The sequence below is a fragment of the Muntiacus reevesi genome, chromosome 2, assembly GCF_963930625.1.
Source record: "Muntiacus reevesi chromosome 2, mMunRee1.1, whole genome shotgun sequence".
NCBI classification, from domain to species: Eukaryota; Metazoa; Chordata; class Mammalia; order Artiodactyla; family Cervidae; genus Muntiacus; species Muntiacus reevesi.
The window spans coordinates 111840107-111865860 of NC_089250.1; the positions used below are offsets into that span (position 1 = coordinate 111840107).

Below are 25754 nucleotides of genomic sequence, written 5' to 3' on the forward strand. Positions count from 1 at the left end.
ACTGTCTGAAAAAGAAATGCCATAAATATGGAGGCTAGGCATAAACAGACTTTTCTTGGCAGACCGATCACAGCAAAGAGCTTCTGCACACCAAGGTCAGTGGGCACAGAGCTGTATGCTAGTTCCTGGCAGGCAGAGATACTCCACCTGCCCACAGGAAAAGGAAAAGGGAGGAAGTGATATCTCTCACTTATATAACATCAGTTAATTCCATTCACTTCCTGGTCTACTTCCAAACCCCTAGTGTACGCAAAGCACAGTGTTGAGGCAAGACCCTCATATTTCTTTGCACCTGAAACTCTAATCAGTGGGCCTGCATCATTCTTGCTACCATGGGATATGTGTGACAGCTAATGATAAAAACTACAAAAATTATACCCAGTTGAAAGGTTTTATTGCATGCCGTTTTTCAAGATGGCAGATGGATGCCTAAAATGATCTCAGCGTCATTTTACAGGTGTCCCAAAGTTTCTCTAAATCAGCCAAATGAGTCTAAAGTGGAAACAGCTACCTCCTATTGTTCTACCAGGGAATGCACAGGATTCCATTGTAACGCAGCCTGCCAAGTTATGTTATTCATAGTCACTGATGAAAAAGGCTGATTACCTCAAACTCACCCCCTAAAGACAGTGACTGCTGAATATGCTAAAAGGATATGATGAAGATAACAATGACACTGCCTTAAAGGCAGTATTCCCCCTGGTCCAGCTATAAAGGACAAATAGAGAATATCATTTCTAAAGTGATATCTGGGTTTCTGGCTCTGTGTAAAATAGAATAAGGACATTCCATCCTGTGTCTTTCATTGAATGCATCTATTAGACCTGGAAAAAAATGCATACAGCTGATACTTGAAGACTCCGAGACATAAACAGTAAGCAGATTAGGAGAAATGACCAGAATTGGAAGTACTACCAAATCAGCAGAGTTTGTTTTTGCTGTGGTATCCTCTAGCCTGACTTCAAGGAAAAGCAAAATCTGTAAATGAAGACAAGAATGTGAAAAGAGAAAGCTCCAAGAGAAGCTCTTGCTCTAACTCAAGACCAGTAGAAAGGGTTCTTAATACTCAGAGGAAGAGTGGGGAAAATCATGGTTTAGGGTATCTTTTATTTTCTTCTCTTCTCTTGCACCCCAACCCCTAAGCACCCAGTGGTGGCAGTAGCAGTAGTGGCAATGGGAGATAAGAGGAGGTAGGAAAAACTTTTCTGGCTTAGGATCTGAGGTCCCCAAAGAGTCTCCCTCTGTTCTCCCGCTGGTTTGCCCAGGTGAGGACACAATAGTAGAAAGTATATAACAAATCAGGGTAGCTAAAGCCCAGCTTTCTGGTCAGAGGATAGTAAAGAAGACCCCATGGAAGCTCAAATTCCCCTGGAGATCACAGAGAAAGAGAACTTAAAGTAGCTCCTTACAATTAGTTATGAACTCCTGGGCTCACCCTGAGCTGTACAAGGAAGAAACTGATCCTACACAGTATATATAGATTTTGAAAACCAAAGCACAAACTATCACCCAGCTTGAGATCGATGTGGGACACATCCAAATAGCCCTGCCAATGTTTTGAAAACTCAACTCATATTGGAATTACAACCCACAGAAGCTTGATCAGGACTTGCAGTCTAAAATAAAACAGTTCAACTACACATGCCACCATAAAGCTATCAACGTGTTTGCAAGACTTAAACAAGACCTACTACTAACCCTGGGGTTCTTCAGTTCTTCTTTTTCTAGTTGCTTTAGATGTAGAGTTAGGTTATTTATTTGATTTTTCCCTTGTTTCTTGAGGTAAGCTTATATTGCTATGAACCTTTCCCTTAGCACTGCTTTTACTGAATCCCATAGGTTTTGGGTTGTTGTGTTTCCATTTTCATTGTTTCTATGCATATTTTGATTTCTCTTTTGATTTCTTCTGAGATTTGTTGGTTATTCAGAAGTGTGTTGTTTAGCCTCCATATGTTTGTATTTTTATTTTTTTCCTGTAGCTGACATCTAATCTTATCACATTGTGATCACAAAAGATGCTTGGAATGATTTCAATTTTTTTGAATTTACCAAGGCCAGATTTATGGCCCAGGATGTGATCTATCCTGGAGAAGGTTCTGTGTGCACTTGAGAAAAAGGTGAAATTCATTGTTTTGGGGTGAAATGTCCTATAGATATCAATTAGGTCTAACTGGTCCATTGTATCATTTAAAGTTTGGGTTTCCTTGCTAATTTTCTGTTTAGTTGATCTATCCATAGGTGTAAGAGGAGTATTAAAGTCTCCTTCTATTATTGTGTTACTGTTAACTAGAAAAAGAAGAAATGAAGAACCCCAGGGTTAGTAGAAGAAAAGAAATAAAAATTAGGGCAGAAATAAATGAAAAAGAAACAAAGGAGACCATAGCAAAAATCAACAAAGCTAGAAGCTGGTTCTTTGAGAAGATAAATAAAATAGACAAAACATTAGCCAGACTCATCAAGAAAAAAAGGAGAAGAATCAAATCAACAAAATTAGAAATGAAAATGGAGAAATCACAACAGACAACAAAAGAAATACAAAGGATCATAAGAGACTACTATCAGCAGCTCTATGCCAATAAAATGGACAACTTGGAAGAAATGGACAAATTCTTAGAAAAGTATAACTTTCCAAAACTGAACCAGGAAGATGGGTCTTAACAGACCCATCACAAGCATGGCAATCAAAACTGTAATCAGAAACCTTCCAAAAAATAAAAGCCCAGGACCAAACGGCTTCACAGGTGAATTCTACCAAAAATTTAGAGAAGAGCTAACACCTATCCTACTTAAACTCCTCTGGAAAATTGCAGAGGAAGGTAAACTTCCAAACTCATTCTATGAGGTCACCATCACCCTAATACCAAAACCAGACAAAGATGGCACAAAAAAGAAAACTACAGGCCAATATCACTGATGAACATTGATGCAAAAATCCTTAACAACACACTAGCAAACAGAATTCAACAACATATTAAAAAGATCATACATCATGACCAAGTGGGCTTTATCCCAGGAATGCAAAGATTCTTCAACATTTGCAAATCAATCAATGTGATACACCACATTAACAAATTGAAAGATAAACACCATATGATTATCTCAATAGATGCAGAGAAAGCCTTTGACAAAATTCAACATTCATTTATGATTTAAAAAAAAAACCCTCCAGAAAGCAGGCATAGAAGGAACACACCTCAACATAATAAAAGTCATATATGATAAACCCACAGCAAACATTATCCTCAATGGTGAAAAATTGAAAGCACTTCCCCTAAAGTCAGGAAGAAGACAAGGGTGCCCACTCTCACCAGTACTATTCAACATAGTTTTGGAAGTTTTAGCCACAGAAATCAGAGGAAAAAAAGAAATAAAAGGAATCCAAATTGGAAAAGAAGAAGTAAAACTCACTGCTTGCAGATGACATGATCCTCTACATAGAAAACTCTAAAGACTCCACCAGAAAATTACTAGAGCTAATCAATGAATATAGTAAAGTTGCAGGATATAAAATTAATACTCAGAAATCCCTTGCATTCCTATACACTAACAATGAGAGAACAGAAAGAGAAATTAAGGAAACAATTCCATTCACCATTGTAACGAAAAGAATAACATACTTAGGAGTAAATCATCCTAAAGAAACAAAAGACCTATATATAGAAAGCTATAAAACACTGATGAAAGACATCAAAGACGACACAAAAAGATGGAGGGATATACCATGTTCATGGATTGGAAGAATCAATATAGTAAAAATGAGTATATTACCCAAAGCAATTTATAGATTCAATGCAATCCTTATCAAGCTACCAATGGTATTTTTCAGAGAACTAGAACAAATAATTTCACAACTTGTTTGGAAATACAAAAAAAACCTAGATAGCCAAAGCAATCTTGAGTAAGAAGAATGGAACTGGAGGAATCAACCTGCCTGACTTCAGACTATACTACAAAGCTACAGTCATCAAGACAGTATGGTACTGGCACAAAGACAGAAAAATAGATCAATGGAACTAAATAGAAAGCCCAGAGATAAATCCACACACCTATGGACACCTTATCTTTGACAAAGGAGGCAAGAACATACAATGGAGAAAAGACAATCTATTTAACAAGTGGTGCTGGAAAAACTGGTCAACCACTTGTAAAAGAATGAAATGAGAACACTTTCTAACACCATACATGGCAAATAGATGGAGAAACAATGGAAACAGTGACAGTTTATTTTTTGGGACTCCAAAATCACGGCAGATGGTGAATGCAGCCATGACATTAAAAGATGCTTGCTCCTTGGAAGAAAAGTTATGACCAACCTAGACAGCATACTTAAAAGCAGAGACATAACTTTGCCAACAAAGGTCCACCTAGTCAAAGCTATGATTTTTCCAGTAGCCACGTATGGATGTGAGAGTTAGACTATAAAGAAAGCTGTGCACTGAAGAACTGATGCTTTTGAACTATGGTGTTGGAGAAGACTCTTAAGAGTCCCTTGGACTGCAAAGAGATAAAACCAGCCCATCCTAAAGGAAATCAGTTCTGAATAGTCATGGAAAGATTGATGGTGAAGCTGAAATTGCAATGCTTTGGCCACCTGATGCAAAGAACTGACTCATTGGAAAGACCCTGATGCTGGGAAAGATTGAAGGCAGGAGGAGAAGGGGATGACAGAGGATGAGATGGTTGGATGGCATCACTGACTCAATGAACATGAGTCTGAGTAAGCTCCAGGAGTTGGTGACTGACAGGGAAGCCTGGCATGCTGCAGTCCATAGGTCACAAAGACTCAGACATGAATGAGTGACTGAACCGAACTGAAATGAACTTAAAGAAAAGATTAGTCTCCCCAGAATTCTGTGTCCACCAAAAATGTCCTTCAGGAATGAAGATGAAATAAAGACATTCTCAAATGAAGAAAAATCATTTATAAGGAAGACAGAACGGAAATGATTCCAAGGGGTAAGTTGGAATATCAGGAATGAAGACAGAACAACTGAAATGGGAAATATTATAGCACTGTTTGATGGAGTTTTCAACAACACAACTACAACAAAAATGGGGAGGGTAAAGAGATCCATAGGTTAGTAAGTTTTCCACATTACACTGGTATACCACTGAATCTAAGTAGATTTGGAAAGTTAAGTATGCACATTGTCCCAAGGGTAATCAGTTAAATACTACATAAAGTTACATAATAAAAAACACTACAAATAAAATGAAATCTAAACTGTTTATAAGAAGAAAATAAAGAGGAAAGAGGAGAACTAAAACAGAGGAAATTCAGAAAAAACAAATAATAAAATATTAGATATAATCCAAACATATCTATAACTATGTTACATATAAATGGTCTAGAGATTCACGGAGTAATTTTTAAAATGATCCAAGCATAAGTTGGCTATAGGAAAATCACTTAGAATTTAAAGAGGTAGTTTGTTTCAAAAAAAATCATGAGAATCTATATATTTCTTCATTAAAACATTAATCAAAAAGAAATCTTGGATGGATCTATTAAATCAGATCTGAAATCTACTGGACTTTAGAACAAAGAAAACTGCCAAGGATATAGGGACAAAATATAATAACAAAAAGTTCAATTCATCAAGAAAATGCAACAATCCAAACATATATATAATCAGTAGAGCTTCAAAATTCACAAAGCAAAGTTTCACAGAACTAAACAAATCCAAAATTATAATTGGAGACTTCAGCAGTCATCTCATTGTAATAGGTAAAATCAGTAGACATAAAATCAGCAAGGGTATAGAACTGAACACCATCAGCCAACTGGCCCAAATGAACATTAATAGAACATTGTACCCAGCAATAGCAGAATATTCATTCTTCTTAAGCTTCAATGGAACATTCACCAAGATAGATCATATAAAACACACTTTAACAAATTAAAAAGAATCAAAATCATACAAAGTAGGTTCCCTTACCATAATGGAATCAGACCATAAATAAGAATAGAAATATAAGAGGAACAGCTCTGAATACTTGTTGATTAAGCAACAAACATTTAAATAACCCATGGGTCAAAGAAGAAGCCTCAAATGAAAGTATAAACTATTTTAACTACATGAAAATACATCATTTCAGAAATTGTGGAATGTACCTAAAGCAGTTCATAGACTGAAATAGCCTTAAATGTTTACACTAAGAAAGAAAAGTCTCAAATCAATAACTACATTTCATCTTTAAAAGTTAGAAAAGTAAAATAAACCTAAAGCAAGCAGAAAGAAAACAGAAAGATAAAGAAAATAATATAAGCAAAAACTTTGAAAAGATCAGCAAAATTTATGTGCCAAAAAAAGAAAGAAAGGGAGGAATGAGGGAAGGAACAAGACAAATCTAAAAATCAAGAATAAGCAGAGGTCGTTATTATAGATCCTGAAGACGTTAGACGGACAACAGAAAACTATGAACTTATATACATAAATTGAACAACTCGGAAAAATTCGACTAATTTCTCATGTTTTAAAAAGTTCAAACCGCAACAACTCACTCAAGATTAAATAAAATAATCTAAACAGATTTCTAACTAATTACATTAGTCTTTAAAATTTTTTAGTAAAATAAATCTAATGAATTCTACTAAACATTTAAGGGGAAAAAAACCCCACCATTTCTACATAATCACTTCTAGAAAATAGATGGGAAAGATTTCTTAACTTATTTTATGAAGTCAACTTTACCCTAATACTAAAGACAGACAAAGATAGTATAAAAAATCTATAGAAAAATATCTACTCACAAATATAGAGATAAAGAAAAATGCTCACAAATATATTAGGAAATCAAATCTATATATCTATCTATAGATACATAGCTATAGAAATAGATAACAGACATAAATAAATCACACCATGAGCAGGTGGGGTCTGTCTTGGAATGTACAGGGTCAGGTTCAAAGTTCTCAAATCAGTCAATGTAATCCACAATATTAACAGTGTAAAGAAGAAAAACAACATGATTTATCAATTGATGCAGGAAAAATCTTTGGCAATATTCAAAACCCATCCACAATAAAAAAAAAAAAAAAAAAAAAACAACCTCTCATTATATTATCAATAGAAAAGACCTTCCTCAACCTTAGGAGAACATCTACAAAACACCTAAAACTAACATTATACTTAATGATAAAACAATGATTATTTTTCCCCTAAGAGCAGGAATAAATCAAAGATGTCCACTCTCACTGCACCTATTCAACATCCTGCAAGAAGTGCCAGCTGGTGCAGTATAGTGAAGGATTCGATGTCAACATAGAAAAATAATGTTTCCTTACACTTACCACCAATGAACAACTGGAACCTGAATTTTTTTTTAAATGCCACTTAAAATACCTCCCCCCAAATGTAATATTTACATATAAACCTAACAAAAATATAGAGAATCTGTTTGTTGAAAACCACAAAACACTGATTAAAGAAGTTAAAGATTATCTAAGTAAATGGAGACACCATGTTCAAGCATTGCAACTCAAGTTCATGAATGATAATGTTCCCCCAAACTTTATCTATAGGATTAACACAATTCCAATAAAAATAAGTAGGTTTTTTTTATTTTGTAGATACAGAAAAGCTGATCCTAACATATATATGAAAAGCCAAAAGCATTAGAATAATCAGAGCAATTTTGAAGAAGAACACATTTGGAGAAATCACATTACTGATGGCAAATTTTAAGTCACAGAGGATTATTCCCAGATCTAAAAACCCATTGGAACTTGTTTGGTTGGATTTTGAAGGTACTTGGGGCTAGTAGCTCCTTTCTTCCTCCCATTTTTTTCCCTTTGGAACGGGAATGCCTGTAACTGTTATGGCTCTCCTGCTATTATATTTGGAAGCAGAATACCTGTCTCCTAATTTTAAAGATCCACAGATGCCCTGAAAACACTTCGATTTTTAGTCCAGAGAAACTGAATTCAGACTTCTGGCCTCCAGAAAAGGAAGAGGAAAAAAATCTGTTGTAAGTAACTAACTTTGTGGTAATTTATTATAGCAGCCAGAGGAAATTAATACATATGGTTTCATTTCTCTTGGGTAGATACTTAATAGTAGAACTGCTGGATCATGTGGAAACTCTCTAACATCTTGAGAAAACCTCCAAACTTTCGAAATTAAAAACTTTACCTGGGAAAGACAGTGTAAGAAAATTTCCTTTCTTCTTCTCAGCACTGTTTAGCTCTTCTGGATCTTGTGTCCTTTTATTGATATGATCCCCATGTTGAAAATCCAGCATCTTCATTCTGACCCACTGATACCCTCCTTTAGAGGGTTGGGACTATGGTTTTTAACTTTTTTACATCCCTGCTTAGCAAACTGGTCATCATCTCCCTCCCTAGATCCAACGCAGCACTTGACTTGAGCAACAAATTCTCCCAAATGACAAGGCATTATGGTCTTATCAGTCTTGCCTGGGACTTTTCCATACTAAGGTGCCATGGAGGGAATGAGGGCAGATATAAGAATTTCCCCCCTTTGAAAAATATCTTGATTTTCATATCATGTATTTAGGCATGCTTGGAGAAACCTAGGGTACTACTTTTGTAAATACTGCAAAGTGATTTCTGTTCTTAGAAGCCATTGATTTGAATACAAAACCAAGAAGTGTTTACGTTTAAAGCAAAGTGTAACTGTGGGGAATGGAGAAGGCAATGGCACCCCACTCCAGTACTCTTGCCTGGAAAATCCCATGGATGGAGGAGCCTGGGAGGCTGCAGTCCATGGGGTCGCTAAGAGTCAGACACAACTGAGCGACTTCACTTTCACTTTTTACTTTCATGTATTGGAGAAGGAAATGGCAACCCACTCCAGTGTTCTTGCCTGAAGAATCCCAGGGATGGGGGAGCCTGGTGGGCTGACATCCATGGGGTTGCACAGAGTCAGACACAACTGAAGTGACTTAGCAGCAGCAGCGGCAGCAACTGTGGGGAAAGTACTGAGTGAAGAACACAAAGACCCAGCAGTGATCTGGTCTTTGTACCATCATTCCCATCAACCATCTTCTATTTTCCCTTCTCCTGTTTCTTCCTACCCTACAGATTAGATGAAAGTATTTTAACTGAAATGCATAAATTCTACACTCTAAAGTGCTATGCTCATGTAGGGTGCTATGGTAACTTTAAAGATCTTGACAAAACAGCTCCCTTATCAAATCAGTGGTGGTTTCTTGCTTCACACCCCTGAGATATGTAGAATGGTCATCTCAGAGGTCCAGGTCGCTCATCCTTACTCTGGGCATAGATTTATATTTGATATCACTTTATGGCAGGGATAACCAAAAGTTTTAGTAAGGGAATCTGAGATTTCATTACTAATAGTTTAATAGCATTTTGAGATTTTTTGCCTGAAAAGTCAGTGATGATGGTTAGCACCCATAAAAGCTAAAAGTTAGAAATTGTAGTGTGTGTGGGGAAGGTGAGGAAGATGCCCAGGTGTACTCAGAAATGCACTCAATTAAAGGCCAATAATCTCTGAAAGAGCTTGTTTTGATGTTGTACCAGAGGCTTGGTTAAGAGAGCCTTCCTTCCTGTTAGTGACAATATCCTATGAGCTGATAAGGGCTGGGGGGAATGGTAGCTTTTCCTGGGTTTCACACTGAGTCCTGGCCACTGCAGTTTCTGGGGCTCCATCCTCAACAGGCACAGGGCTTTGCATATTATGTAATCTCTCTATGTTACTTCCCCTTTGCTCAGTCCTTGCCAAGAGCCAAATAAAAGAATCCATATGTGATTACAGCTATAAAACCAAAAGGAAAATATTAGACAAAAATATAACATTTTGGGGTTTCTAAGTTTGTTTTACCTTTAATGCTAGGCAGACAGTTTACACAAATCATTTTGCTGCAAAGTAAAGAATAATGAATTAAATGTGTTCCCTGTCACCATCAATCATGTACGTTTGCCTTTGATAGACCAAACATATAAGACACATGAAATGACTTTCTAATCATGTTAGGGGGAAGAAAGGAGGGAGAAGGGCAGAAGATGGGGAAAGGGAGTTTCAACCTTTTTTATTTTATTCAGAAATTCCATTGACATTTTCTGGCAATCTTCTAACATGCTGTATGGGCTTCTCTTTGCTAATAATGTTTGCCTTGAGAATTTGTAAAGGTCTGAGAACTCTTTAATTCAATGTTCTAGAAATTACCAGGGCCAGAGGGGAACAGAATCCCTGTTAATAGTTCATGGATTAATTCTCTCTTCATTTGAAATCGTTTCCAGGGAAGTTGTTCTCCGTTCAGGTGGGTGTTAGTCATCTTGGGCAGAGTCAATAGCAGTGGGGGAGGCAGGTAGAGCCTCTCATCTAATGAGATTAAAGTAGGATAGAAGAGGATGCACAATGATGTTGACCCAAATGGGATACTGACGTTCAGCAAATTCATTTCAATTCATGGGCATTTATTTTGATTTGTGAATTTAAACAACACACTGACTGGATTTTCTGGCAGTCAAAATGGTTTATAACCAAATCTAACCAGACTCCATGCATCCTCACCAAGCACTATAAAGTTTTGAATTTCTAGTTTATACATGGAGTCAAAGCTCTTTAATTTGGCAAAGGAACCACATATAGTAGCAGAGGAAAAAGTTTTCAGCACCATAATCACCTCAAATTTTAAGTCTCTGCTGGTCCTGCCCCCACCCAGCTATCCATAATAAAGGCTGGTAAGACAAGGATCAGACCATTCATTCATTAAAAAATGCATATATTGAGAATCTATTGTGAATCAGGTGCTGTTCTAGGCACTGGGGAGAAGCAAGTAGCTCTAGGCTTCAGAATGCTTACACTGTTTCTGGGAAAAGAGACAATACACAATACACCATGGAGAAAAACAAAGCCAAGAGAGTCGACAAGGATGTGGATATGTGGGGTGTGGAGGGAAGGGGGATGCAAATTTTAAAAATGCAATTCTGACGTTTTTCTCACATGGAAACCTTATTCTCCCCATAACGTCTAAGACAGCATATAGATCCTTCCTAGAGAATATGGTAAAGTAGGACATCTACTCCTTGTAGGGACCCGCAGAAGCCCCACAAAAATTTGTGAAACTTGGTCACTTTCTTTCTGTTTTCCCTACATTTGCCAGGAAAACTGTTGATTCATAAAACACCCCTTTATTATGTAAAGCATCCCTTTATGTATATATATCCCTATGTATACCAACTTCATAGACAGGAGAACTCAGCATTGTAGAGATGTTAATGCTCCCCCAAGAAATCCCCAAAACAGACCCAAACATACACTGTCATCTGGCTTAAAAACAGTGGTTCCTAGGGGTACTTATAAAGTACGGTTTCTTAATCTAGGCCCTGGTTACACAGGAGTGCAAGTCTGTGAATATTTAACAAGCTGTCCATTTATCAGATGCACACTCTGGTTTGTATGTTTATACTTCAACTAAAAGTTTGTTTTTAATCCCTTTTTAAAAATGTGATTTCAATGTTTTAGAAAAAGGTCTCCCTGAGAAATTAACACTAAACAAGGACATGAAGGATGTGACAGAGGGAAATCAGAAGTTATCTAGGGGAAGAACATTCCCGTCAGAGGAAGCAGCCAGTGCAAAACTCCTAGATTAGCTAAACGGAGTGTGGATGATGTTAAGGAGCAGAACACTTAAGAGACAAGGTCTGTGAGGCCATAGGAACCTGACTTCATGGGACCTCTAGACATTTGCAATAACTTTATTCTGATGAGATGGGACACCATGGAGAGATTTATGCAGAGGGGTGACGGGATCTGACTCACGCTTGCTGATGCTCTATGAGAATAGACCAGAATAGGATAGGGAGAAGGCAAGGCAGGGAGGTCAGTTAGGATGCTGGTATTATACTTTAGGAGACAGATAATGGTGGTCTGAATCTGATAATAAAGTGGAGATCGTGAGAAGTGCACAGATTCTGGGCTTATTTTGAAAGTTGAACCAAGTGGATTTTTTGCTGAATTGAACATGGTACATGAGAGGAAGAAAGGAGCTAAGGGGGAATCCCAGGACTTTAGCACAAGCAATGGGATGGATAATCTTGCCAACAGTGCAATGGGAGAAGACCAGGTTTACAGAAAAAGAATAGGAATTCAGCTCTGGATAAGTTAGGTCTCAGAGGAAATGAAGCATTCAAATAATGATGTTGAGCAGCAATTAAATAAACAACACTGGTGCTGGGTTCTGGATAGAGATATAAATCTGGGAGTCATCTATAGGATATATGAGAATAAATGAGATTACCGAGGAAGTGAATATACATGTATTAGGAGCAGCTCTCCACTGGTGATGGATGTAGAAGTCCACTGTTATGATACCATTCATGATCAGGGTGACATCGCTCTTGTGTATGGAATAAGCAACAGTTTGCATCTCACTATCTAACATCCCAAGTAGGTTTACTTTGCCAAGTGAACCCGCTACTCTGGCACCATTAGGATTTCCTCCTGGAGCAGAAAGCCACTTGGATCCCAGCCTTATCAGTTGGAGTCCTGGCCCCATTTCAGAGACCCTGTCACCCACCTCTCTCCCAGTCCACACAGGGTTGAGCCCTGCTTCTCACATGCCTCCCTCACCTAGATGAATACTTCTGGTCTCCAGAGCTTACACACCCATCAGCCAATAAGAATTGCTTGCTATCTCCCAGAAGCACCTACTTAAGTCAATCAGCTTCATCTCCTGAATAGGCCATGTGTAATGTCATTACCTTCTTGAGAGCCTATTCATTTTCTCACCTTGACTCATCCAAGCCTAAGTTAACCCCTTAGCTATCTTAATGCCATGACTTCTGCCCCTATAGAGTTGACCAGAGAGAAAGGCCAACAAAAGCCACAGGATAGGGCTGTGCAAACCTGTGCCCAGACATCCCAGTCAGAACAGAAGCTTCTTGAAGCTTATGAGTGCCTCTTAGCCATAAGCATAACAGGGTTATTAGCACACTGCTTAAAATATGGTAGGTGCCTGGGGAATCTCTATTGAATCAAGAGTTCCCATAATATAAACTACAGAAAACTAAGGTTCCCTCTTATCGTTTATCTTATTTCTTCTAGAAATACTCAAGGATGGACTTGGAACCAGCATTCCTGGTTTGACGTGTGAGTTTGCCAATTCCGAGCTTTACATTCTCACACAAGGTGCTAAACTTTCCTTAACCCACAGAACCTGCCCCTGTACAGAGGTAATGATGATAATGCCAAGTTAGGGTGGTTTGTGAAAATTAAAAACGACAAAGCCCATACTGCATTTAGCATAGGGCTTGGCACATAGTGAGAACCCACTACAGTCTAGCTATTACTAAAGACTCTTGATTTCTATTTCCATCTCCTAAACCATAATGTTTTTATATATGCACACATATATACATAAATATAACCCAAAATAAAGGTACTAAAAACAATTCCCTTGGCTACAATTAGTACTTGGACTCTATACTGCTGACAGTTTATCTCAATATGACAATGGCAATACTGAACAAATGGTTTCTACATACAGCAAAGTCCACCTTGGCCAAGATACAGTCTGAGGGACCTCACTGGTAGTCTAGCAGCTAAAAGACTCCACACTCTCAAAGCAGGGAACTAGATTCCACATGCCACAACTAAAGATCCCACATGCTACAACTAAGGCCTGGCAAAGTCAAATTAATAAATATATTTTTTTTTAAAAGATACAACCTGAATAACATGGGCCTGATTTCCCTAGTGCTTCCTTATTCAGAAATAGACAATGTGATAGAAGAGACTGTGCTGTAATCAATCTTCAGTAAATTTCACCCATAAATTCCAAATCTTGTAAAACAAAGAAAATAAAAGAAGTGCATCATGTATTCCTCCAATTTCATAATCGATTTATTGAAACAAGAAAAAGTTATGGAATATACACCATGTTCTAGGCTGTGTGTGTGTGTGTAAAATGGTAGATTAGCAGAGTTAAAATCATCGGCGATTCTGAGAACAATTTAAATGTGCTAAATTCGAAGGCAGCATGGATTGAAAAGAAATATCAAGAGTTAATCACTCTCTAAAATATAACACCCACACACACAATTCAGCATGTCCAAGGACAGCTAATCCCAATAAAAATAATAGCCCAGTTCACAAAGATAGCAGGTCAAGCCCCAGCTTGAAACCAGATATTTTGAAGACGAAGTTTAATATTACATGGCAAAACTCTAAAAAAATTTTTTTTCTAAATCAATGGATCTTAATTACATCCAAGTGAGGATGCCAAGGAGAGGATACGTGTGGCCACTTATTCATGGATGAGGCAATGCCAGATAAGCGAAGTAGTTCATTTGTCTTGGTCGGTCCAGAAGATATTTAGGAAGATTCTCATTTGAACCTGACAGGTGGGTGGTAGGAGATCAGATAACAGTCAATGAACAGGATGTTCTGAGCCCGATTGATAACATAGATATTGACAAGTCACAGGACTCAGGGTATTTGACTGCACTTCTTCAAGGCATTCAAGCGTGAGAACTGGGTCCTGGTGGACAAAATGCTTCACCTGCATCATAAGCAACAAGCTGCTGGGCCACAAGACCCCTGAGTGACCAGTCTGAGCTGCTTTCATAAAAGGTATTGACTTATAAAGTTAGGGTGGATTTGTTCAACAAATCACAGCACACAAGAAACTACACAGGCCATGTCTTGAAGGTTAAGTGGAGCAAATTTAGGACAAACAGTCAGAAATAAGTCTTTAACAGCAGTCAGGAATTCTTAAGGAAACTTAAGGGCATCCCCAGTGGCTCAGAGGTAAAGAATCTGTCTGCAATGCAGGAGTCACAGGCTTGATTCCTGGGTCAGAATGATCCCCTGGAGGAGGGCATGGCAGGCCACTCCAGTATTCTTGCCTGGAGAATCCCATGGACAGAGGAGCCTGGTAGGCTACAGTTCATAGGTGTCAAAGAATCAGACACAATTGAAGCGATTCAGCACACACACATGCACACAAGGAAACTTAAGGAATTCATTAACTCCAAAGATATAAGCTAAAAATATGAACGGATTCCCCAAAAGTTTAGATCAATTCAGAGGAAGGCGTTCAGGGGCAATGACTTGGCACCCTAGGGCAAAAGGTCTTTGAAAGTGCCCTTGCTGAAGGGATAAAGAGGTGCTCCTCTGTATTTTCTGGCACCCCAGGGATGGGTCTCTTTGGTATCTTCCATTTGTCAGTAGTCCCTCTTCCTTTCATGAAACTTTATCACCCTCACTGTCAGGCTTGGCTTTTTGGCCTCATGCATTCCAAAAGCCTGGTGGACAGTCACTGTGATACATCATTCCTGTTTCAGTCTTGTTCTGTTTTCTTTCAGCAGGGTCAGGTTACAATGTATTCCACAGGAGGAAGGAACAGACATCATATCTGCCCAGGGCCAGGAAGAGGGTGAGCTCACACTCCACCTTCAGCTTCCAGAAATGCTAAGCTTTCTCAAGGGATCAGGTCCTGCCGAAGCCTCATCCCACCTCCCTCCATCCCTCCAGGCCTGCCTCTCCCCATGGAAGATAAACTCTCTACCACAGGACACAGAGGACACTGCAGAAGGGAGCCATTTCTGCAAACAGTAATCCAGGTATAGATTCTCTTTTCCATCCAACACCCCAAATAAGGCTTTGTGACCCCTGGAATGTGAGACAATATATAAAATATGCCAAAGAGAGCATCATTATGTTGTTTACTATGACCTAAAAGAAACAAGGATCTGGAATGTGGAGGATAAGAGTGTGAAGACAGAATTGGGAGCATGTGCAAAAGGAAAAAAAGAAAACATATCACTTGTTATATACACTTGTTATATACAGGTCATGTGCCTTAGCAAATTCCATCACAAAGATCACTTGAATGTCAGAAGGTGAAGGTCATATTCAAAGAGCTACCTCCCAACATGGAGGGGTTTGGCCCTGGACACAAATAACATGGTAACATGACCCTGGGAGGGAAATGTGTTCTGAGTTATACCAGGGCCCGACGAGGCCTCTCCCGCAGGCTCTTCCTAAATAGGAACTTGGCAGTGGAATTAGCGAGGGCTGGAGGGGACATCCTTGGCTACAGAGGTGAGGCCCTTTAGGGTCTTGAGGAAATTTGGACAGAAGTTCTTTCTCCCTGCTGGTAATAACACTGAAGGATCAGCGTCACATCCATTTTATTAATTTTCTTGACAGGCAGATCTAGTTTCCACGCAGGCACCACAAAATCAAAACATACGCATGTCAAGTGCCCCATGTGGGGTGGGGCCCTGCCAAGGCCGTGTTCCATCAACACCAGGAAGCAGAGCCCAAGTCCCCAGACCACGTGTGCTGGTCCTGTGGGTAATTCCCTGCTGGAAGAAGCCATCAGAGCTTGGTTGGACGAGCCAGAGGAGCTCGCTTGGTGACAGTCCTTTATCCTGGTCTGGGCTCCTTGTGTTGAATGTAAGAGCCCTGGGAGACAACCAGGCTACATCTGGCTCTGAGGCTTGTCTCTGAGTCCAGCCACAAAGACCTCCCTGCTGCCTCTATCTGCTTGCATTCAGTTGTATCCAGGCAGGGGACTGGCAGCCTGGATTAAAGGAGCCATTTAAAGAAAAGCAATGTCCTTATTTGTGAGCTGGGTCTGAGCCAGGATTTTGCAGAGCTGAGGTCTCTGGGCACATAGTAACTAAAGGATATTTTCATCAAGGCATCCGTCACTAAAGTGATTGAAAGGACTTCAGGATGATTTGTTCTTTTCTGTAACATTAACTATAAATTGGCTAAATAATGTAAATGAGGTGGGCAGAGAGGGTAAGGACTGAGATGAAAATCCTAAGTCACATAACTTATGGATGCTGAGGGTGAGCCCTGACAGGGAGTTAGCTCATCACCTGCATCCCCATCCTCCCAACCTACCCCTGTCTCTGCATCCAGGGTCACTCCCAACTGCTGGTAGTGGAGGCAGCAACAATGGCAGCAAAAGGCTGGAGAGTTCACACCTTCGATTTCAGAGTTTCTGGCTCCTTTGCAGGATCTCCTAGTGACTGACTCATTTCCTACCTCAACCACTAGCAATTCAGGAAGGGTAATGTAAATAAACAAATAACAGGGAGAGGAATATAAGGCTAGATCTTGAGCTAATGGCCACCAATGCCAAATCAAGGAGGCCCAGTCTAGACAGATTTACTGTGCTGGTTTGCTCCCTTGCCTGTCTAGGCTAAGCAATCCCAGGATAAGGATCACCAAGAGCTCTCAAAGCTCACTCAGCAGAATCCTGGGTCCTCAACCCGATGTCCTAGAAACATTCCTGGCCTGGCCTGTGAGAACAAAGTTAGGTCTTCCTTTGTCTGAGTTAGTTCAGTGGTCAGGGGCCACTTTTGGGACTTTGGAGAGGCTGCCCAGTCACCCTAGTGGGTGAATTGCTGACCACCCGATGAGTATATCCAGACCGCCCATCTCACGGTGTAAAGGGCCCTGTGGCCCAGGACTCAGTTCCTCCCTTGACTCTTCATTCAAACAACCATGGCATGTCAGCCCTGCTGGCCTCCTTGATTGTGGAGAAATAAATAAATGAATTATGTTGTTGGGGTTTGGGCTTCAGCACAAACACATGGTCTGCATTTATCCGCACAGTGAGAGGTCCAGCAGCCACTTGATGTAAAAGAGCAAAATGATAATTCTTTTCTTTAGGCGCGCTGGTGCCATATGGAATGTATATAAATCATATTTTTGTTTTAACAGCGGAGGCTTTGTTGATAGATAAACATGTGGTTTATCTAAAATAAGAGAGAGGATCGTGCTTTGAACAATCATTTAATGGCCATGGATGTGCCAAATAAAAATAAAAACATAATTTTGAAAGAAGCTGGCCTTGTGCCCAAATCTGTAACAAGGAATTTCTCCTAAACCAGAGTGGTTAAAGCCCGTCGATCTGTTTTGAGTTTAAGTTGTGCTCTCTACTCAACCCCACGACAAATTGAATCCGGGACTAATGCGCTCTAATCGGACGAGACGTTACCTTTATGAATGACCTCATGGAGAAGAGGTTGGCGAGCATGGTGGAGAGCCCTTGAGCCAGGCAACTCTGGGCGATGAACCCCAGCTTCAGCTCTGCGAGGCAGATTGCATCATCCCCCTCTTTCCAATTCCAGCTCGGGATGTTTAGCAGATGGGCCTGCAGAAACAAAAACAGGTATGAGACTTTACTTTGTTAAATGTTCAATTGTTTAAAGTCTCCTCTGGGAAACCCAGTATTTCGCAACTGCTCAGGGTCATCCAGACTCCGCCTTCCTTTCCCTTGCCTGGGTCTGGCGTTTCCTGCTTTATTCAGCTCTTCTGTGCATTAGATCTCAGTCTCTCTGCAGCTCTGCTTCTCACCTACCAAGTCCAAGTCTTCCCCTTGGGTTTGTCACTGAGCCAAACAGAGTCCAGAGAAAATTTCCTCTTGTGACAGACACGTCAACCTGTGCTACTAGAATGTCTGGCTAGGTTGTTCTACATTGGTTCTCCAAAAAACCTTAAGACTGTCAGACACCTGTATATTTTAGATTTCTTTTTTATGTGCCTTCCCAGACCTCTTGCTCTATGGCTCCAGAGCTTGAGTGGGCATCCAAATCAACTGAAGGGTTTACAAACTGTCACCCTCTCCCCCACAGGTTCTGACTCTTTGGGGATGGGGTAAGATTGGAGAATTTTCATTTCTCACAGGTTCAAGGTAATGCTGAGCTAGGAACCACTTTTTGAGAAGCACTGCCCTAAATTATCAGGCATGTCACAGTGGAGACATGTTACAATCTCTTGCAGATGGACTGATCCTATTCACCAGTGAGGTCAGATCCTGAAACGAGGACCCAGCGGCATGATCATCCAATTATTTTTAAGTGGCATGAAGCAGAGAATCAAAGATAATACACTAGACTAAAGAATTAAGGCCCAAAAGTTATCCAGAGTTGGAAAATGGGCCAAAAAAACAACCAGAAAAGATTCAAAAGGCCGTAATGTCAAGTATAGCACTTAGGTTTAAAAAAATCAATTATATAAATCCAAAATGAGAAGCTCTTATTTGGCAACAGATATGAAGGGACAGAAAAAGAAAAAGTGTTTGGGTAAACTAAAAATCTCCAAAAGAGGCCAATCTGTGACAGATTACAGAAAAACCCAATGGTAGTTCATCAGAAACTGTCTCCAGATCACAGGACATACGAATGTTCTCTTCTGCTGTGAACTGGTCAGGCTACTTCCCCAGCACTTGATCCAGTTGTCAGATTAAAACAGTCAGATTTAAAAAGAGAAGTTGACAACTGAATAACTCCCAGAGAAAAATGACAGGCTTTAAGACGAGACATGGTTTCTAAAAAAACATCTTTTGAAGAACAGTTAAGGGAGCCAGCAGCATTCAGCCTGAAGCAGCTCCACACCTCCAGGAAGACGGGATGATTTCCTGTACATACCTCAGGTCCTGCTGTGATGAGCAGAGACCAGGCCTGTCTTGCTTTGGTCCAGAATTAGGAATGACTGACTGGTGTCTGTTATAAGAAAGAAGCTTTCTGACTTGTTTTATAAAGGAAGTTTTTAAGGATGTAATTTGCCTAATAATTGGAGAAAGTTACCTCCAAAATTGCAAGGTCTTTGTCCCTAAAACTCAGTATGCATTTCTCCAAGACTCAGTAGATAGACTCATGCTTTGCACAGGAAGCTAAGTCAGGCCCTTCTAGGCTTCTGCTAATGCCAAGACTCTATACTCTATGGCCCTGAAATGATTATTTCTCTCCAGGTATCAGCAAACACAAGGAGCACAAAGGAGGAGTCCCTTCACTTTCAGGGCAATATACGATAGGTGTGCTACTAGAAAGAGAAGACTCCACTGTGGAGCCACGACCAAGTCCAGTGGCTCCAAGCTTGGCTTTCAGAAATACCACTCTTGTGAAATTCCCTCTTACAAAATCCTGTTCTGTAACAATCTTGTGAATCCTAATCCAGCAGTGTTTATTCCTGGGAAAGCTGACTGTATCCTCCCCAATGAAAGCAGTTAAAATAGTCCCATGTGTGGGCTATAGCAGATGGGAATTTCTGTCAAGCTAAGTATCAGAGATCTTCCCACATCATAGACTCAATTCCATTAATTACCTTGCCCTTTATCTCATTTCTCTCCCTATCCTTCACTGGCTTAAGAAGCCCATTTTTCCCCCTTTACGTCCCTGGTATCATAGAGAATATATCAGGCTAAGTGGAAAAACACTCATCTGCATGAGCATCATCTGAGAAGAATGAGGAGAAATTAAATCTAAGTCATGAACACATAAATCATCAAGTGTGAAAGGAGATGTGGGTGGTCCAAGCCCCAGACAGACACAATGTAACCTTCATGGTACCTTCAAACAAACAAAAAAATCTTTTTAAGATGGTCTCTCATATCCCCATGTGCCAGTTTTTGCTCACCTCGGAGCAAACACTGTAACATTTGTGCTCAAGTATAAGGGTTTACAGTGAGAAAGCTCAGAGAATGTCCATCTCCACTGGGCCACTAGGACTTGGCTTCTGGTCACAGACAAAGATCTCTTTTTCTAGAGTCTGCTGGGAACATTTTAAAAGTCCATTGATAGTGAACTCATCAGGAGTGACATTTTTTCAAGATGTCATAAAGCATCCTTTCCTTCAAGAGTTTTAAGCCCTTTGCACTCAAATAAGAAAAAAACCCTGCATCATCTCCTTTCCATGTTGGGAGATGGTAAGGCTGAGTGTTTCTCTCCTTGAACTCTACTGGGGTAAACAGATGGACTTTGGAGACCCTCAGTCCTTCTGTAAGTCCTACTCAGGGGAACCACAATTTAGTTCAACAGCCTGTGGCTCTACTGAATGAGAGGGTGGCAGTTGGCAGTTCTGTCTCTTAGTTCACTGTCTCCCAAGCGACCATGAGTTGTACCCATCAGAGATGCTCTGTCTGAGACAGAACTTAGACCTACGGTCTGCAGTGACACTGGGATACTGAAAGGCACAGGTGGTTAAATGAGGACTAAATGAGATAATGGATGTCAAAGCTCTTTTAAAACTGTAAAATATGACACAAATGTCTGAGATTATGATGATGAGAAACTCAGGACCAGTTTTATATGGAAAGAAAGAAGACTGCTTCCCTGCATCCCTAGATCCTAGAATACTACCATCAATAGATCGTGGGGAATTGAAGTTCTTCCTATTTTAAGGTTGGTATTCAATTATGGAATTAAGTATCCTATGGAATATGCTGACAGTCATGTAAGTGTACATGCATGCAACAGGTTCTTTCCTGAAAGCAAGTTTGTTTTTTTGAAAGCAAGTTTTAATGGATGGAGATCTATGGGCATCTAGTTGTGGGTTAAAAGAAAGTGCTAAGAGATGAAGAAAAGTAATATTATAAAGGTAGCTAGGATCTTAGGTAGCTAGGAGGATCTTTAAAAAAAACAGCAAAATTGTAAAGCAAAGTGAAGAATGCCTATTTGCAATTCTACAAGGAATGAGATGACAAATAATGACCAGTAGACTTCCTGTTCTTTCCCTATAAGAGGAAAAGGAAACGAAAAGAGCCCTGTAACAAAGTCACTATGTCCCATTCACTCTCACACATCCTATAAGAACAAAGTCTTATAAGTGATTTTTCCTAACTCTGAAACCCAAATAGCTTGGGGTGGTTCTAAACAAAATGTGTTTTAAGCAATTAATCATGGGTCGATTTATGTGTTCATCATTGTTTCTGAACAATGGCAAGGCAGAGACTGTAAAAGACGTTCAACTTGCCCTGATCATGTGAAGACTGACCAGTGGCATCTGGACCCTAGGTCATTAACAAGAATCACAGAGCTGAAATTCTCCTTAATTCCTTGAAGATGCTATATCAGCTCTCATTGGAAGGAGAAGAAAAGGAACTGACATCCTTTTCTAAACATACAACATTCATTTTCCTATTCAATCTAAACTCAGCCCCAAATCTAAACAATGGCTTAAAGCACTCCCACACTAAATGAAATTTCAAATCACAGAGGAAGGAGGGAGAGTTCACAGCCTCGAGAGCTTTCACCAGCCACAGCCTTGCTCATAAACTTCACCTCCACCTACAGGGGCTGCTATTAAGACTTCTCCAGATTGGTGCCGGTGGGTTACCAATACCCTCACTTTCTCTCTTTAGTGTCCTGGGTTTTCCAGAGACAAAGAAGACACTGTGACCTTGGGTGCCCACCACCCAATCCACTGGCTGGAGCCCAGTACAGTCTGCGGTGGAACCAACTGGGAGGGCTGGGCGGCAGAAGGCCGTGGGCAGCATCCCAGTCACTGGCAGCAGGCTCCAGTCCACAATACCTCTGACGGGCTTCCACACAGCAAGATGGGACAGCGCTTGCCAGCAATTAAGAAATAATGGCACGGCACTGGCACATTTGGCAGAACGGAGTCCTCTCTGGGTCACCTGACTGCCTATTTCGTAGGGAATATGGCCCATAAGATGGGACAAACGCTCACTCACATCCCAGCAGGGAGTTATTCTGTCCAGACAGGACACCTGGTGGCAGGTACTGAGCAGCCTCCAGTTTCTCATAACTGGTTCCACATCAAACACAGAGAGACGCCACCTTCCCTCCCCCAAAGCTGTTTTCCTTGGAGTCTCCTGATAGCCAAGCAAAGGAGCACTGCCTCTGAATGAGAGATAGGATTGTGGTTTATGCAGAAGGAATCATAAGGAAAACAGCATAGACTCCAACACTGGTTTTCCTTCTGATATCCCCTAAACTGTGAAGTAAAGTGAAGTTGCTCAGTCATGTCCGACTCTTTGCGACCCCATGGGCTGCAGTCTACCAGTCCACGGAATTTTCCAGGCAAGAGTACTGGAGCGGGTTGCCATTTCCTTCTCCCCCCTAAACTGTAACACTAGGAAAATCCTTTTATGTTTAATCTCTGGAGAGCCAGCTATTTTCCTGAATTCAACTGTACACATTCTCACCCTGAGTTTGAGAACACCATGTTCCACATTCTCCACCCAATGCACGGTCCATCCCCCCAAGTTCACCTGGTCTCAGGTAGAAAAGTGCCCTCACTCACCTAGGACACTCTCCACCTTGACTGCAAAATCCCTGAGCACATACCCTTTCCATGTGGGCTTGGAGGAGGCAGGCCAAGTGCCAACCAAGTAATAGGTATTTGCTAAATACCAATGGAAGAAATGAGTGCAGCACACAGAAATGGAGGTTGTTGGAATGGAGTCTAAGGGCATATTGATGCTTCTGAACCCAGGGGACCAACAAATGTTTCCTGAATAAATAAGTCAGTACGTGAAGAAGTTTCCCTCCAAGGAACACCTGCAAACAAGGTGTCTGGACTTGAAGAAATGTCCCGGGAGGTTTTCACCCATCACCCCTCCTCCAGGTCTCTGGATGGCACTGGTGTATGTGTACATGCATGCACACACGAGTGTGCAGCTAGACCTCACACTCATGAGAGCTTGGACCCCATCTGTACCTCTGAGCCTGGGACAGGCTTGCTGCCCTACCTTATTGTGATACTGCAGCATCTGAGTGATGATTCTTATCTTCGGGTGGTAGTTCTTTATGGAGATGACTCTGAAAGAGAAGAGAACAAAAGCTGAGCCAGGGTCTGCCTCACCCTTGGAGTCTGATGGGAAGATTAATTTGATTACATCCAAATGCAGTGACTATGGGGCCAGCAGCCAGGGACTTCAGAGGGGCTACAGGCACTTGGCCAAGTTAAACTGTGTTTCCACCACCATATCCCATGGTCGTGTGAAAAGGAACTCACAGAGTGGCCATAGACCGTGTCTTAGACATGAAAGAAGAAAGAGATCCTGTGATGCCATGGTGATGGTGTGTGTGTACTGGGCATGGGGGGTCTGGAGCAGGGTGTCATGGGCTTATTGCCTACCTAGGCATCAAAATAAAGCAAGTTCTACTCGTGCAACCAACAGAGGTTTGCCATCTCACATACCCTAGGGAAGAGCCCAGAAACGATTTGCTCTGAGTCCAGTATTCCAAGTTAACAACATGAGACAACGTGACAAATCAGACAAGCAGCCTGACAAATGATTCTAATTGTCACGCACACATGGCCACTCTCACAGAAATGATTTCTGAGCAGGACTCTTAGGAGGGGATCCATGACTCAGCCTTTGATAGTTAATAGCATCTAGATGACGACTTTGATGCTGGTTAGATAAATGCCAGGGCCTTGTGGAGGTCATGGTCTGCTGGAAAATTCCCCCGAACTGTTCTCAGTCCATATTTAGTATTAACCACTGCCTGCCCCCACCTCAACCCTCCCTCTTCTGTTCCCCATAACAATCACTATGCTGAAAGGGGAGGGGCTGGGAACAGAGGACTAGAAACACCTGCATACTAGTCCCAGCTGCTATACTAACAAACTGGGTGACCTTCAGGAAATCCCTGGGCACTCTGTGACTGTTACCTCATCTGGACACTGGGGGCAATGGTACCTGCTTTATGTATTTCACAGGCTTTGGTATGAGCAGCACATGAAAAACCAGATGTGAAAATGCTTTGAAATCATTAAAAGCTCTCTCCATGTGTAAGTTATGGTTTTTGTCATTACCGACTCTGTCAGAGGTGACATTGTACATTTCCTTCTGTGACAAGGAAGGCTAAAGAAAGGAATTCCACAAAAGGCCCACCTCCTAAGCCTAATCAGAAATGCAAGTGCATTTATCATGACCACCCCCACAAACTTCCCACCAGGAAGTGCTCTATGCTTCATCCCTTTTTGTGCAAAGATGGAGAGAAAGCAGCCAGGAAGCAACTTTGTCTGAAAAGCGACCACTTGTGAATTTAGGAAATGGATCATGCAGAAACCTCTCCCTGAACAAATTCACCCTGGGCTTTTACACTTGAAGGATTTCATTTTATTGTTGAAAAAGTATTGTGTTGGCCAATGCTTATAACTCAAGGACTTTGAGCCTCTGTCAGCTCTCGGAATTCAGTTCACAGCATCAGCCAGTTTTCTGCATTAGCTCATTTCAAACAGATCTTTGACATTTTAATTTCAAAAGGGGCAGATTGGTCTCATTAAACTAAGGAGAAAGGAGGATTATACAAATAAGGGAAAGACAGAGCCCATTTTTTAACCCTGAGCTTCCCACTTCCTTCTGCTGACTGGGCCTTAGTTCTGATTCTGGCTAAGGGATGGCTTAATCACACTTCTGATATTACCTTTGTTCAGTCATTTTTATGCCTTGGCATAAGGTACCCTGTATGTCTTCATGTTAACCCTACTGTCATCAGGGCTTAAACAAAATACTGTGAAAAGAAATGCCCATTTCGAAACTATTATCAATTATTCACTTAAAAAAGTAAAATAAAAGGCAGTACCAGCCCCCAAGTTTCTCCATAGGGTCAAAACATTAAGCTTCATCTTCTTTTGGTTTTTCATTTGACATTTTGAAAAACAGTGTTCTTTAAAAGCTACAATTTTATCACTTTAAATGACACAGAAATGTGAAGGCTAGAAACCCTAGTTCAAGGAAACAGTCAAGTGATGCACCTTAAGCTGGGGCCACTGTGGTCACTTTGGAACTGTGACTGGTTATGGGACAGGCCCAGATGTGGAAGCAGGTCCCCATTCCACCAATTCCCTGCAGCCTGGGAAGCCCAGTGCCTACAGGAATTAGTGCATTGACTCTCTTAGGATGACTGCACTAAGTGTACTGTCAAAGAAAAGCGAGCAGAAAGAGCACACTGGGCCAGATGTCACTTGCCAGACACAAAGACCAGATGCTGAGAGGAGGACGGACGTGCTCCAGAGGAACTCCGCCCCCTCACTGATGGGAAA

General features: G+C 40.8%; 1 protein-coding gene across 8 annotated transcripts in view; it reads right to left on the minus strand.

Annotated features, from left to right (window-relative positions):
- KCNMA1 (potassium calcium-activated channel subfamily M alpha 1) overlaps nt 1-25754 on the minus strand; it is a 748269-nt gene that overhangs the window by 192102 nt on the left and 530413 nt on the right. For all 8 annotated transcript variants that reach the window (XM_065922697.1, XM_065922687.1, XM_065922690.1 and 5 more), the window contains 2 exons: nt 23449-23518; nt 17953-18108 (listed from right to left, as the gene is read on the minus strand). In XM_065922697.1, coding sequence (XP_065778769.1) covers nt 17953-18108; nt 23449-23518 — 226 coding nt within the window. The remainder of the gene's footprint in view (nt 1-17952; nt 18109-23448; nt 23519-25754) is intronic.